The 14,410-nt window shown below is 38.2% G+C and overlaps 1 protein-coding gene across 1 annotated transcript in view; it reads left to right on the top strand.

The window, feature by feature from the left end:
- LOC137369926 (RNA-binding Raly-like protein) overlaps positions 1-14,410 on the top strand; it is a 600,853-nt gene that overhangs the window by 469,511 nt on the left and 116,932 nt on the right. The window contains exons 5-7 of the mRNA XM_068031670.1: positions 5,223-5,336; positions 12,044-12,222; positions 13,999-14,055. Coding sequence (XP_067887771.1) covers positions 5,223-5,336; positions 12,044-12,222; positions 13,999-14,037 — 332 coding nt within the window. The 3' untranslated portion in view covers positions 14,038-14,055. The remainder of the gene's footprint in view (positions 1-5,222; positions 5,337-12,043; positions 12,223-13,998; positions 14,056-14,410) is intronic.

The following is a 14,410-nucleotide window of genomic DNA, read 5'->3' as shown; positions in this document are numbered from 1 at the left end:
GTTGATATCCAAAGGGACCTAGGTGTCCTTGTTCATGAGTTACTAAAAGCTAGTATCAGGTTCAGCAAGCAATTAGGAAGGCCATTGGTATGTTGACCTTCATTGCAAGGGGATTTGAGTACAGGAGTAAAGATGTCTTGCTGCAGTTGTATAAAGCCTTGGTGAGACTGCACTTGGAGTATTGTGTATAATTTTGGTCTCCTCATCTAAGGAAGGATGTGCTTGCCATAGAGCGAGTGCAATGGAGGTTCACCAGACTAATCCCTGGGATGGCGGGACTGACTTGTGAGGAGATATTGTAGAAACTAGACCTGTATTCTCTCGAGTTTTGACAAATGAGAGGTGATCTAATTGAAACTTACAAAATTCTTACAGGGAGTGACAGGGTAAATGTTGATAGGATGTTTCCTCTGGTTGGTGAGTCTAGAACCAGGGGACACAGTCTCAGAATAAGGGGCAGGCCCTTTAAGACTGAGATGAGAAGGAATTTCTTTACTCAGAGGGTGGTGAATCTGTGGAATTCTCCACCACAGAGGGCTGTGGGGGCTCAATCATTGAGCTTGGTCAAGATAGAAATTGATAGATTTCTAGATGCTAATGACATCAAGGGATATGAAGATAATGGAGAAAAATGGCGTATAAGTAGATAATCAGCCATGATCTGTTTGAATGGCGGAGCAGGCTAGGCAGGCTGAAAGGCCTATTCCTGCTCCTATTTCCTATGATCTTATATACACAGAGAGTGCTAGCAGACACCCACAAGTGCAAGGCATTATAGACAGCAGGCATGATGCCTTGTGTACTCCACATGAAGACCCAGGGATCTACATCAACAGGAAAGGATTTCACTCACTGGATGTCCTGCTCACTTGCAATGGCAGACAACACATTACAAAGGTCAATGCCCAGATTCCTGGTATTCATGTTACCTTTATTCTGTTCGAATCCTTGATATCGCTTTTATTCCATCAAAGTCATCAATCAAGGCTGGCTGCTTTGGGACAGGGAATATTCTCTGATTACATAACTCACGACTCTTGTCAGGAACCTGGGCACAGACGTTGAGGAGCACTACAGTCAGAGCCGTGCCTCTACAAGAGCTCTCAAGAGCAGACCATCAGTCTTCTGAAGCAGACAGTTCTAGAAGCATTCTACAATACTGATAGACTCTTCAAATTCACCATTGTCTCCATAATTTTTGCTGTGCAAAAGGGGCTTAAGCCTTAGCGACACTTGGGGAGGAAGAAGTGCAGGAGCAGGAAAATCAACAGGACGATCAGGATGCCGATAATGAGCAATGGCCACCAATCCCACCAGTTGCCAAAGCTGTGAGGCAGTAAATTACCGAGCACTTGAATAATCCCTCCACTCACTGATACACGGGCAGTTCCTCCTCCTATTTACTAAGGTCCTTACACCCACATTATGAATACCTATGAAATGTGTACTTCTTCAGTGTTGAACTCTCATTACCAAGAAAGTTAAGATCAACTGCTAAATTAAGAAAAACCCAAGATGCTTCATCAGTTTTAATTTCATAACTCCAAAAAATTAACATTATTGCAGTTTGTACTGCAACATATGCTGTATCTGTGCATTAACATTTGCAAAGTAATTTTGCGTTGCTTTCTTTATACGTACTGAAAAATTATTGTTAGGCATGACATGTCATGTCATTGGTTACATGAATGAATTTACATCTACTAACAAACTTGGTCATTGATATTGCAATAAATTTTACGAGACAATAATAGGTACATTTTCCCAAGCCCATGGGGCTGACAGCACAGTGTTTGCCCTGTTTGTAGCTTCATGCCAGGTATGCTGACATCTAGCCTTGTGATATTGATTTCTGCTAGTCCAAAAAAGCCTCTTCCCCTTTCATCACTGCGTCCACAAATTGTGATGGAGCTTCATTCTTGAAATGAGCTTTCCCAGTTTAACCTCGTTGGTGGGAAAGCTTTTAGAAATGATAATTGGGGGCACATTAACAGTAACTTGGACAAATGTGGATTAATTAAGGAAAGCCAACACTGATTTGTTAAGGGCAAATCATGTTAAAGTGTTTTGATTGAGTTTTTTGATGAGGTAACAGAGGTAGTTGATGGAGGTAATGCAGTTGATGTGGTGTACATGGGCATCTAAAAAGCATTTGATAAAGTACCACAAAATAGACTTGTCAGCAATGTTAAAGCCCTTGGAATAAAGGGACAGTATAGGCATGGATATGAAGTTGGTTAAGTGAAAGGAAACAGAAAGTAGTGGTGAATGAGTACTTTGCATCTGTATTTACCAAGGAAGGTCATTGAGATGCTGGATGGGCTATAAATTGATAAAGAGGAGATATTAGAAAAGAAAGCTGCACTTAACCAGGACCAGAACGAGGAAAGGCAATATTTTTTTTAAAAGGGTACAAAGGGCGGCACAGTGGCGCAGTGGTTAGCACCGCAGCCTCACAGATCCAGCGACCCGGGTTCAATTCTGGGTACTGCCTGTGCGGAGTTTGCAAGTTCTCCCTGTGACCGCGTGGGTTTCCGCCGGGTGCTCCGGTTTCCTCCCACAGCCAAAGACTTGCAGGTTGATAGGTAAATTGGTCATTGTAAATTGCCCCTAGTGTAGGTAGGAGAATTGAGGGAAAGTGGGGATGTGGTAGGGAATATGGGATTAATGTAGGATTAGTATAAATGGGTGGTTGATGGTCAGCACAGACTCGGTGGGCCGAAGGGCCTGTTTCAGTGCTGTATCTCTCTAAATAAATCTAAATAAATTGAAAAGGGGTGTCAGGAACAGAGAAACCTGGAGATACATGCACACAAATCATTGACGATGGTAGGGCAGGTTGAGAAAATGTTCCTAAGGCATACCGGCTTTATAAATAGAGGCATCCAGTCCAAAAGTAACAAAGTATGCTGAATCTTTATGAAACATTGGTTCGACCTCAACTGGAGTATTGTGTCCAATTCTGGGCACCACACTTTAGGAAGCATGTGAAGGCAGTGGAGAGGGTGCAGAACAGATTTATGAGAATGGTTCCGGGGATGAAACACTTCACTTACATCGAAAGATTGGTGAAGCTGGGGTGGTTCTCCTTAGGGAAGAGAAGGTTGCGATGAAATTTGATAGAGCTGTTTAAAATCATGAGGGGTCTTGACAGATTAGATGGGAGAAACTGTTTCCATTGGCAGAAGGGTCGTGAACCACAGAAGACAAAGTTAGTGATTGGCAAAAGAACCAAAGGCCTCATGAGAAAAACTTTTTAATGCAGAGAGTGGTTAGGATTTGGAATGTACTCCCCGAGAGTGTAGTGGAGGCAGATTCAGTCATGGCTTTCAAAAAGGAATTGGATAATTATCTGTTGAGAAATCATTTGCAGGGCTATGAGGAAAAAGCAGAGGAGTGGGACCAGCTGAGTAGCTCATGCAGACAGCCACATGGATACGATGAGCTGAATGGCCTCTTTTTGTGTTGTAACCATCCTATGATTCTAAATGTACAAATGAGACATGGTAGCCCCAGAACTGTGGTTCATATGGCTGGATTGGCATCAGTGAGTGTCACAAACATCAGTTAAGCAGCTGTTAAACCACTTAATGAATGTGAAGCCAGCATTATCAAAGGTAAAGCAGGATTGGCCACACATTTCTGGTGTTAACATAGCTGCCAAAGCAATGAAAAATTGCTTCCAACACAAAACTTGGCAAGTTTCACATGGAAGGATATTAGTGGCAATAAATCTCAAACATAGGAATCTTAATGAACAGAGAATGAAAAGGGGAAAACATACCTCAATGTCCCTTTTCATTTCCCTCAGTTAATTAAATGCTAAAATCATCTTTGTATTCAGCACAGCACACAGTCATGCAAGCACATTAAGCATGTTATTGTCCTTCAGCTCTAAGGTCATATTGAAACACAAATATAATTACACAATATGAGCATCAACCACGTCCTGCATCTACCTGAATATAGCAAAGAAAGAAACATTTCAATGAAATTGTTTCAAGGTTTGACTTAAAGACGTCATTTGAATTTTGTAATCTAATACTATTAAGGTTTCATTGGTCCTTAGTAAATGCACTTGACATCTGACAATTAGAATTACTGAGATACACTTTATTTTAATTATTCCCACATTAAGTTTTCTTGTTATTCGCAATGCTTATAAATAAGCATTGTACTTCTGTGAAGTACAGCAAAAAAATGAGGTGTTTTGCTTGTGTCATTCTGAAATACAAAGTATCTTTTCTCATTTAACTTTTATGGAGATTATGTAATATTTAAGATATAAATAGATTCCGTTAGGTAGTAATATTTGATTAGACAATAGCTATTTGGTGAGAATTAACTCCTTTACGTTGAAAATAATGGTATAATAAGACTATAACAGGATTCTTTCCAGCTGCACCACCCCAATTATCTTTGAAAATAATTTGGACCTAAGGAGAGATGTCAAATTCGACAGTAAATATGTTTCATCAAGTTTAGATCTTTTCAGATGTCAAGCCTATTGTAATGATTATAAACTGACATGCTATTGTATGTTGTGCAATAAGTTTATATGATGCCCTAGGCATCATATCTCTCCATAGGTGCAATTGATGTCCTGTATTAGTGAACAATTGCATGGAAGAAACAGTGTCAATATTTTGAATGTAGATTGACTGACTATATTCTGGGAGTTTCAGCCTCCAAAAATGAAGAGAATTAAATATGTTACCAGCTTATACAACAGACTAGAATTTTTCATTGTATTCAACTCCTAGAATTGCAATGATTTTAGTTCTGAAATGGTGAACAAGTTATTGCTCATTAGTATTTTTGCTCACTTTTTCAAATAAACCTATTTGCTTGTCTATTTTGGATAAATCGTATAGATTTGTACCAGTAAATAGTTAAATCAGCTCTAAAGTAACATTAATGAAAGCTTCATTTGTTATAAAGTGCAAGACAATGTTATTTGCATCTGATAAATTTTAACCAAATGTTTGTCATTACAAAGTCTGCTTTGCATTATGATAAAAGATGTATAAAACCAATGTGTTAGTGGTATGTAGATTTGTATTACACATATAGATAGGAAATGAAAATCTCATAATAACCCAGCAGTGATCAGATTTTCTGAACTGTTCTTCCAAATTGAGGCAACAAACTGTAGGAACTGTTTTATTTTAACCAAAGGTGAAATTGTATGCATTTGGAATGTACACTTCTTCTGTCCCCAGTGAAATCAGATGAGCTGCAGACAATCAAGAAGGAACTGACCCAAATCAAAAACAAAATTGACTTCTTACTGGGAAGACTGGAGAAGATTGAGAAACAACAAAAGGCAGATGCCGGTGGGTAGCAATAAGCACCAGCAACAGACAAGTCATCCTGGGATAAATTAAGCCAGTGTAGCGCCATCAGTCACACTGACAGGTCAGGAAGAATACATGGCTCAAAGTGACTTTCATTACATAACAAGCACTTAAAATTTTATCATAACGTAATAGTTACTTTAAATCAAACTATGCCGGCAACTAAAGCTTGAAGCAGAGAAAGTTTTAAGTTTATTCTAAGTATAATTTGGAATGTTTTACCGATAGGGATGAGAAGAACACAATCATATTCTGAATTCCAAGTGGTCTGAATTAGATTGATTTGGAGTACATTTACAAAAATCACAGTTTTGTATATTTAATTAGTTTCTAATTTAAAAAAAAATGTCATGGGCAAAAAGGAAAATATCATGATTGTGTGTATGGTGGCACTAGTTCTCTCAGTTATGGCAGGAGTCAAATCTGGAGCCACAAAAATGGCATCTAATCTTAAACTTTCACCTATTGAATTTTTTTCAATCATCCCTAGAAAACTAATCAGTGTGATAGTGGTGATTGGGAGGGTGGTGGTGTGTGCTGGGGAGAGGAGAGGATAAAAACATTTCTGTGATGAGTCTGTGCATTTTGAATGATGAGATCAGTACTTTGAATTAGGTTTAAATGCCTAAATTTTTGAAGCTACAAGGTGTTTTCACAAATAAATTTAAATTCTCATCCCAGTGTCCTGATGCTGAGACTTTTTGCATTCCAATATAGCCTCAGACACATCTGAGTAATAGGCACTATTGTGTGTCCCACAAGTCATGATACTTAAGTTTTACTCCATGGTTTATTTGATAAGGGTGTGTATTTAATGTGCCTAATAGCATGTTGTTTTACAGAAGTAAAATTGTTCACAATTATTCTTCATCATTTTCAGTTTTATACATATTCACACTACAGAATAACGAATGAGTCTTGGTCCAAGATGTCGTAACCTTGGGTTCTGATATTTTTGTTTAAATATCCCATTCTTCGTATTTCATTAAAGAAAAGCATGATTCAGAGAAATTAATTTCAGTGCTTTGCAGGGAATATACATGCAAGCCATAATAAGTCTGAAATTTCTTTATTCCCATCTTGTGCCTTGAGAGGTTTAAGGGTATCTTATTTTCATTGTGGGATTTTAGTTCGTTTTCAGTGTATAAATAATTTTGGTGGCAATTCATTCATTCATGATTTTGTTGCCTTATGTGTAAGTAATTGCTGCTATCCAATCCAACAGTAATAGAGCAGATTTTAACTCCAGGCATGGAACAAGCGGGCAGTGAAAGACCACTCAGCTGTTCCTGCAATGGGGTGTCATATCAATTTCAAAGGCTGGGCCTCATTACCATGCTGTTGGCAAACTGCACACCCTGCAAAGGCATCCGTCTGCAGCTGTCAGCTCTGAGACTGTTGCAGAAAGGTTTGCAGTGATTGCAAATTGGGGAGCCTGTGGTGGCAATAGCTCATATTATTCACTTGCTCCTCCTGGCCCCACACAAATAATTCTATACTGACCTTTTGGGGCCTTTTCTGGTTCATCTGTTAGTACAACTGGTTGAACTGTGCACAGTGCACACTGCAAACAATTTTCTCTCAAATTGCATCATAGGATCCTGGTTTGTATATAGTGCTGAGGCTCCTGCCTGATTCAGATAGGGTCCCAGAGGATATGGCAGTGGGCGGGATCTGAGAGGGAAGGACCAAAAAGTGCAGCACAGCTACTTTCAGGCTGCTACTACCCTGTTAGTGCCTGTTGCGCCGAGATGAGATCAGCTCTCAGCTATTTTAAGGACACTACTGCACTATTTCCCCCAGCCGGGCCAAGTTGGAATCCCCCCAGTAAGTAGCCAAAATTGGGATTCTCCCAAAGTAACCAATGAATGCGTTGGTATGTCAGATTTGATCCTTCATCTTTCTGAATAGCAATGTGTCAAGAGAATTTTCCATGTACAGCTACAACAAACTAAAAAATGTTCTTTTGCCTTCATAATTTGGGTTTAAACATCTTACAACCATCTCAGGATTAAGCATTGATTATTCTGTTGGGATCCCTTCAGCATCAAACTTAATTTAGCTGAAGGTTACAACTAGGGTCAGGGTCTATGTACTGAAGTATACTTATTTCTGTTATTTTCTGTGTCTGGCCATTCTCACTGTCAAGACCATCAAAGATCTTGGTGTCTATCTTGTTGAATGACAACATCATTGTTGGAAGTAGCCTGGCCTGTTCCAGTTGTGATGAATGACAGCTAGGAGAGGTCAGGCTACTTCCAACAGTGATAATGTCTATAGAAATCCACTGGCTTCTTTTATTTATGATTATCTTTTCGGAATAGCGGAATATTAATTTGTTCAAAACTAGGTTAGCTCACATTGATTGAAAAACAAGTTTCAAGACATTGCTATTAAGCTACCTTTCTATATGGAGTGGAGGGTTCTCATTCATAGGACGTGTATGACTTGGCCCTGGGAGATATTTGCTTCTCTATTTTTTTCTTTGATCCTTTAGCTATGTCTTTTCCCAGTTTACAGATTAAGTCAATCTGCCTATTGCTCTCCATTGAGAGTCTGTCTTTGACTGGAAGCAGATTAGCATTAAGCAAATGTAACAACAATCTTCTTTGATCAAAAATCATAGTTAGGTTGAAGTAAGCAGCTTGACGCAGTTGAAGAACAGCGAAGGTTGACAGAAGATCTGGTATAAATATTGAAAATATAAGCTTTTTGATAAGGTAAATAAGAAAAAATCAATTATTCTGCTTGGCAAACAGGTAACCAGAGGGCATAGCCCATCTGACCTGTTTATTTGGGCCTAGTTTCCACACCAAGAAAACCTGCTTGAAAACTCACAGCTGACAGGACCTAAAATTTCTCGGTTCTGACCTATTTCCTTGCCCTCCACCAGACACCTCCGTGAACCTTTGAGCCCTCAACTTCAAAGCACACAAGGCAGGAAAGGAAGAAAGGCATGCATTAATGTCATGCCTTTCACAACCTCAGGACATCCAAAAGCACTTTACAGCCAATCAAGTACTTTTTGCAGTGCAGTTGCTGTTGTGATGTAGGAAATGCGGCAGCCAATTTGTGTACAGCAAGATTCAACAAAGCTCAGTGAGATAATGACCAAATAATCTATTTTTTCAGTAATGTTGATTGAGGGATAAATATTGGGCAGAACACCAGGGAGGGCTTCCCTGTTCATCTTCGAATAGTATCATTGGATCTTTTACGTCCATCTGAGGGGATAGACAGGGCCTCTGTTGAACATTTCATCTAAAAGACAAGAATAATTTAACTTCACAAAAGAGAATATCATGCCTGAGAAATTTTCATTTCAGAATAAAATTGCTTCATAATAACAAAAGATAGCTGATGTTTAAATATACCTGGTACTGTTTAAATTGGATTCCCAATATTACTAATGTGAGAATGTTGGATACATACTCCCCCTACTTGAAAGCCTTGGAACACCGTAGAATATATCACATCAACACATTTTTATAAAACATCCATCTTTATTTCTTTTTAATTTGCTCTGACAGTGTAAGATGCACAGCCATGGGTATCTGGTAGAATGAGATGATGTTTTCAGCAGTGATAGGCCACATGAGATCAGTAAGGAAACTTGTTTCCTGTAGTCTCCACCACCACCACAATCCCCCCACCCCCTGCCATTGTTTTTGAAAGAGTTGTTCAAATTCTTGTTTTCTGATAAAATTCCGACTTCTAGATCCTCGTATACTTTAAAGCTTAATAATGTCTGCCTGTATATTTTTAATTGTTGGTGGGTGCCAGTAGTAAGTATTGAGGCAAATTCATGAATAATGCATCAGCTCAATGATGACTCAGCAGATCATTCTTTTAAATTTCTTGTTTACCCAGAACACATCAGTTTATGTTGCCCTATCACCAAAGACAGATCACATTTCTGTAATCCCTATCCAGTCTTTAAACTCAGAGGCAAGATGAAGACAGAGAAAGAACTTAAGTACTGTACCATCTGTCAAATTAACCTATGCCTTAGCTGCTCCCATTGCATCTGCCAAGCATATATCAAACTCCAAACACCAAAATCCCAGGAGCCTACCTTACCTGTAAAAAAAAAAAATTCTCCAGAATAACTTTAGACTCTTCACAACAGCAGACAGTAACACTGAAAAAAGTTCTGACCTCTGAATGTGGTGTAGAATTTGACCAGTCAGAAAATAGAAACTTCTCCCACTGGCCTTCACAAGGAACACTAACCATATCTGCTAGGATTAAAATGGTTATGATGAGGATATACAGCCTAGCTGAATATCTTTAAAGTTTTGTTCAGGCTTAGCACCCACCCTTCCAATTCATCACACAGCTCCTTCAGAAATTTATAAAATTGTAAAATCATCCTGATGTCAGACAATTCTTAAAAATTGCACCCCAACTTATACAACCTATTCTAAGTCACAACAGATGGAGAAATATCGTATTTAACAGGAAGAGTAGAAGTAACAGAAGACAAGGGTAATGTAGTAGATGTAATATACTTGGATTTTTAAAAAGCCTTTGAAGGGGTACCGCATAGTAGACTTGTGTTGAAGGTCAGAGCATGTGGAGTCAGGACAAGTAACTGGCTACAAAACAGGGAGGCAGGAGTTAAAGTATTTACTCAGACTGGCAGAAGATGGGAGGTGGTGTTTCACAGGGATTGGTACGGGGTCATTTGGATTTGGGAATATGAAGTGCAGTTTCAAAGTTTTTGGATAACACCAAACCGAGGGGTGTAGTTAATACTGAGGAAGACTTCAGTAAAATACATGAAGATGTTAACAAACTTGCAGAATGGATGTGTAAATAGTAAATTAATTTCAACATGGGTAAGTCTGTGGTGGTACATTTTGGTAAGAAGAATAAGGAAGCCACATATGCCTTGGAAAATAATAGTCTTAATATCGTAGAGGAGCAGACTGATTTGGAGTATACATTCACAATCATTAAAAGTAGCAACACAGGCTAACAAAGCTATATAAAGTGCAAACAATGCACTTTCCTAGTTCATTCCTGGAGTAACAGAATTGGAAATCAGCTACTATGTTAAACTTATTTTGAATCTTGGTTAGCCCACACTTAAAATATCATGTACAGCCTGGCCTCTGTATTACAAAAAGAATATAGAGGCACCAGAGAAGATACAAAAAAGATTTACTAGGATGATACCAGAACTAAGAGATTATAACTATCAGGAAAGACTGAACAGACCAGGTGTTTTTTTTCTCTAGAAAAGAGAAGGCTAAGGGATAACGTATGTAGGTATTTAAAATTCTGAAGAATTTGATAGGGTAGTGTAAATATAGAGAAGATTTTTCCACTTATGGAAGAGTCAAAAATTAGGGGTCATAAATGTAAGATAGTAATTAATAAATCCAATAAGGAATTCAAGAGAAATTTGTTTACTTACTCAGAGGGTGGCTAGAATGTGGAATTTGCTATCAGATGGAGTAATTGAGGCAAATAGCATAGATGCATTTAAGGGAAGCTAGATATGTATGAGTGAGAATGGAATAGAAAGATAAGCTGAGCGGGTTAGATGAAATAAGGTGGGAAGAGGTTTGCATGGAGCATAAACATCAGCATAAACCAGTTGGGCCGAATGGCACATTTCTGTGCTATTAATTCTATGTATCAGTAGCATTCAAAATGTTCCAAACTCATAATCTTCCATTGTATGCAACCAGCTAAGTAATTTTACATACATAATGATTAGGGTGCTTCAATTGCATCTACCTACCATCCAGTAGACTTGAAGCATTGATCTGAGGAGCTTTCTGCAAGGGCACCTTTGGAGTTGTGACTAACTTTCTAATTATCTTTGTTGCTTTCAGTGACACTCATAATTTAGTTACAAAAATATCTCAAGTTACATAAAGCACTCCAGTCTGAGTGCAACTTATTGTAATATCACCAGCATTTGTTCAATTATCAGGTGGCTGCTCATTGTCACCTACTGCAACTGCACTACGAATATCTGCTCAATTAGCTTAAATACTCACTCATACTCTGTCCTTTCAGTCAAATTCTCTGACAGTCACCTACCAGAATCATTTTCATATTTGTCTCCCAGGAAAAGTACGATAAAGTTGCTTATTAGCATTCCATATTCAAGATAGCTAACTTTAATTAATGAAAGTACTTTTGCATGTATTCTGCAGATTGTTTCCATGCAATAATGGAAAATCACTTCAGATAAATGCATATTAACAGACTGATCAAGTAAAATAAGCCAGAGAAAGAGATAGGTATCAGTTTTGTGTTTTTTTCTTCAAATGTGGAATAAACTTCATCTTGGAATTTGCTATTACATGAAGTAGTTGAGGTGAATAACATCGATGCATTTAAGGGGAAGCTAGCTACGTTCCTGAGGGAGAAAGAAATAGAAGGATATGATGATAGGGTTTGATGAAGTAAGGTGGGAGGAGGCTGGATTGGAGCATAAACACAGGCATAGACCAGTTGGGCTGAATGCCCTGTTTCTGTGCTGTAAATACTATGTAGTGCTATGTAGTCTTGATTGATGTTGTAGATATTTGTTGTCAATCAATCTAGAATCAAGATAAGCTCCAGCAACGTACCACCTGTGCTTTTACTCCATTACCTATTCCATTGAAGCATCTTCTGAGAATCTCAGAGGTAGAGGACGTGATGATTCTGTGCCTTTTCCATAGAGTCACAGAAGAAGCAGCTTGAAGAAAATTCAGAGTCTGCACATGAGGAATCAATATCAGAGAATGCAGAAACCTCTACAGAGGAACAAGTGGAAGGGGGCCCTGATGTTGATGGAGATGGGGAAGAGATGACTGATGGGGTAGAAGAAGATTACGACGAGGATGGCAGCAATGAGATGGTATGATGTACATGAGTTAACAAGCAGTATGATACGAATCTTCGTGCAAGACTGCATAATTATTTCCTAAATTAATGAGTTTAGAATGCCAGTGTCAACTCCCTTAAGTGTTATGCAGAAATATTTTGAAGCAGAAGGTGTGTATGATTGTCAGTATGTGAGTGTAGCATTTGCATTATGTTAGGTGTGTTGAACAACATAAGTTTTGAAGTGGTCAAATAGTTAATATCTTAATAGAATTGTTTTAAGAAATATTGCCACTATCTTGGGGAGTTCAGTGGCAGACTAAGTTGCTGGAGCAATCAACAATTTACCCTGTAAAAACTGCACTAAAATTGCAATATTTTCAACAGGGATAAGTTAATACTTTGTATTCCATGGTGCTGCAAGATTTTTTTTTTGGCTGGCTATAAAATAGATGCAGAACAGTTTCTTTGACACTGATGAGCAATGGCAAGTTGCACTTCCTGTAGAATCAATCTAATTGATCAAGGAGGGTAGATAGAGGGAAGGAAGAGGACTCCAAAATCAAAAGTAAGGAAGAGGAGGCCTCAACAGCAGATGTCTGGCACAGCCTGCTTGCCAACCCTTCTATGGAAACCTTAGGTAAGCATTTTGTATCAGATGAATGACCACCTGGAAAAGTAGAACTGAAGCAGCAGGAAGCCAACTTTTTAAACTTTAATTATTAAGTTTAAAAGGAATACTGACCTGCTGGATTGCCTTTGCACTTCATATCATCTCTTTTTTTAGCATTAGAACTGCTACCAGCACTCAGAGGCCAGATAGAGATGATCAGTGAATGTTTTTAAGCCTACAAGCCTACATGCACAGAGCTCCACTTTCTCCAGTTAGAAAGTGAAGTAAGCAGCCAGTATAGCTACAATGTTTGTGCACCACTCTACACACAGTACTGGTATGAAATCAACAGATGGACTATCACTGCACAATATATTAAACCAACTAATCTGGCTTACTATTGTTCTGAACTCTGCATACATGTGCAGAATGTTTTATGTACACTCAAACTATAATGTTTAAAAGTTATTTAATATTCCACATCACAATTTCAAAAATTGTATATATTTAAGGATGAACAATGAATATCTAAAGATTAATTAAGAATAATGGGCTAATTTAATGACATTATAGCATATAGAAATGGGACTTCTACTTACAAACGTCTTCCTGCAAACCCCACAGTTAGGACAAAGATTTGTGATATAAAATTTCAGCAGGTAGTGATTGCTAGTATACTGAAGAATGAGAGATGAATAAACCTCTGCAGAGATGCAATCATTAAACTGCAGAATTGTCAGGAAAATGTTTTCCTCTATTTATAAGCACCTACTGTGATAATGCTGGTTATGTTCTTGGCATTTTGAAAATGTCATTGTGTCGCTTGTGCATGATATTAAAACACAAAAATGCTGGACTCTTTCACCATTGAGCAATTGAAATCTGATCCTCAAAGCAACAGAGACTACTATTAATCTGAATACTTCAAATCCTTGTCATTTCACCTGTGCATGTTAATTCAGCTTTATCTCACTGTCATTTTTTTTTCTCCCAGTCACTTTTCCCAGTAATCTTAACAGCACTGATTGTTTAAATAACGATGAGAAAATCAGCAAAATTAATTGTGATACATTGTAACTGATCAGAAAAGTGATGCGAATGGAACACTCATTAAATAAGTTGGCCTTCCCTATTGCCTGTAACCCTTCTCTGGTTACTTCTTTTTGTCTGATGAATTCTGTTTGTTGTTATTTTCAGAATGAGAATCATGTATCAGACATGGAGGATACACAGTAACTGATTCGAATAGATAAGGTTGGTTTTCTACCTGATTGCTGTTAAATGCAAATAACTGTATCAACATTCAAGCACAACAACAACTTGCATTTATAAAGCACCTTTTAACATAAAAAACATCCCAAGGTGCTTTACAGGAACGTTATCAAACAAAATTTGACACTGAGCCATGTAAGGAAATATTTGGCCAGGTAATCAAAAGAGGTAAGTTTGGAGGAGCATCTTAAAGAAGCAAGGAGAGTTAAGAGATGCGGAGAGAATTAAGGGAGGGAATTCGGAGTTTAGGGTCTTGGTAGCTGATGGCACAGCCGCCAATGGTGAAGCAATTAAAATTGGAAATGTTCAAGAGTCCAGAATTGGTGGAGCACAGAGA

Source organism: Heterodontus francisci, chromosome 5 (genome assembly GCF_036365525.1).
Source record: "Heterodontus francisci isolate sHetFra1 chromosome 5, sHetFra1.hap1, whole genome shotgun sequence".
NCBI classification, from domain to species: Eukaryota; Metazoa; Chordata; class Chondrichthyes; order Heterodontiformes; family Heterodontidae; genus Heterodontus; species Heterodontus francisci.
Note: the sequence above shows the minus strand (reverse complement) of the source record. Positions and strands in the feature narration are given on the sequence as shown.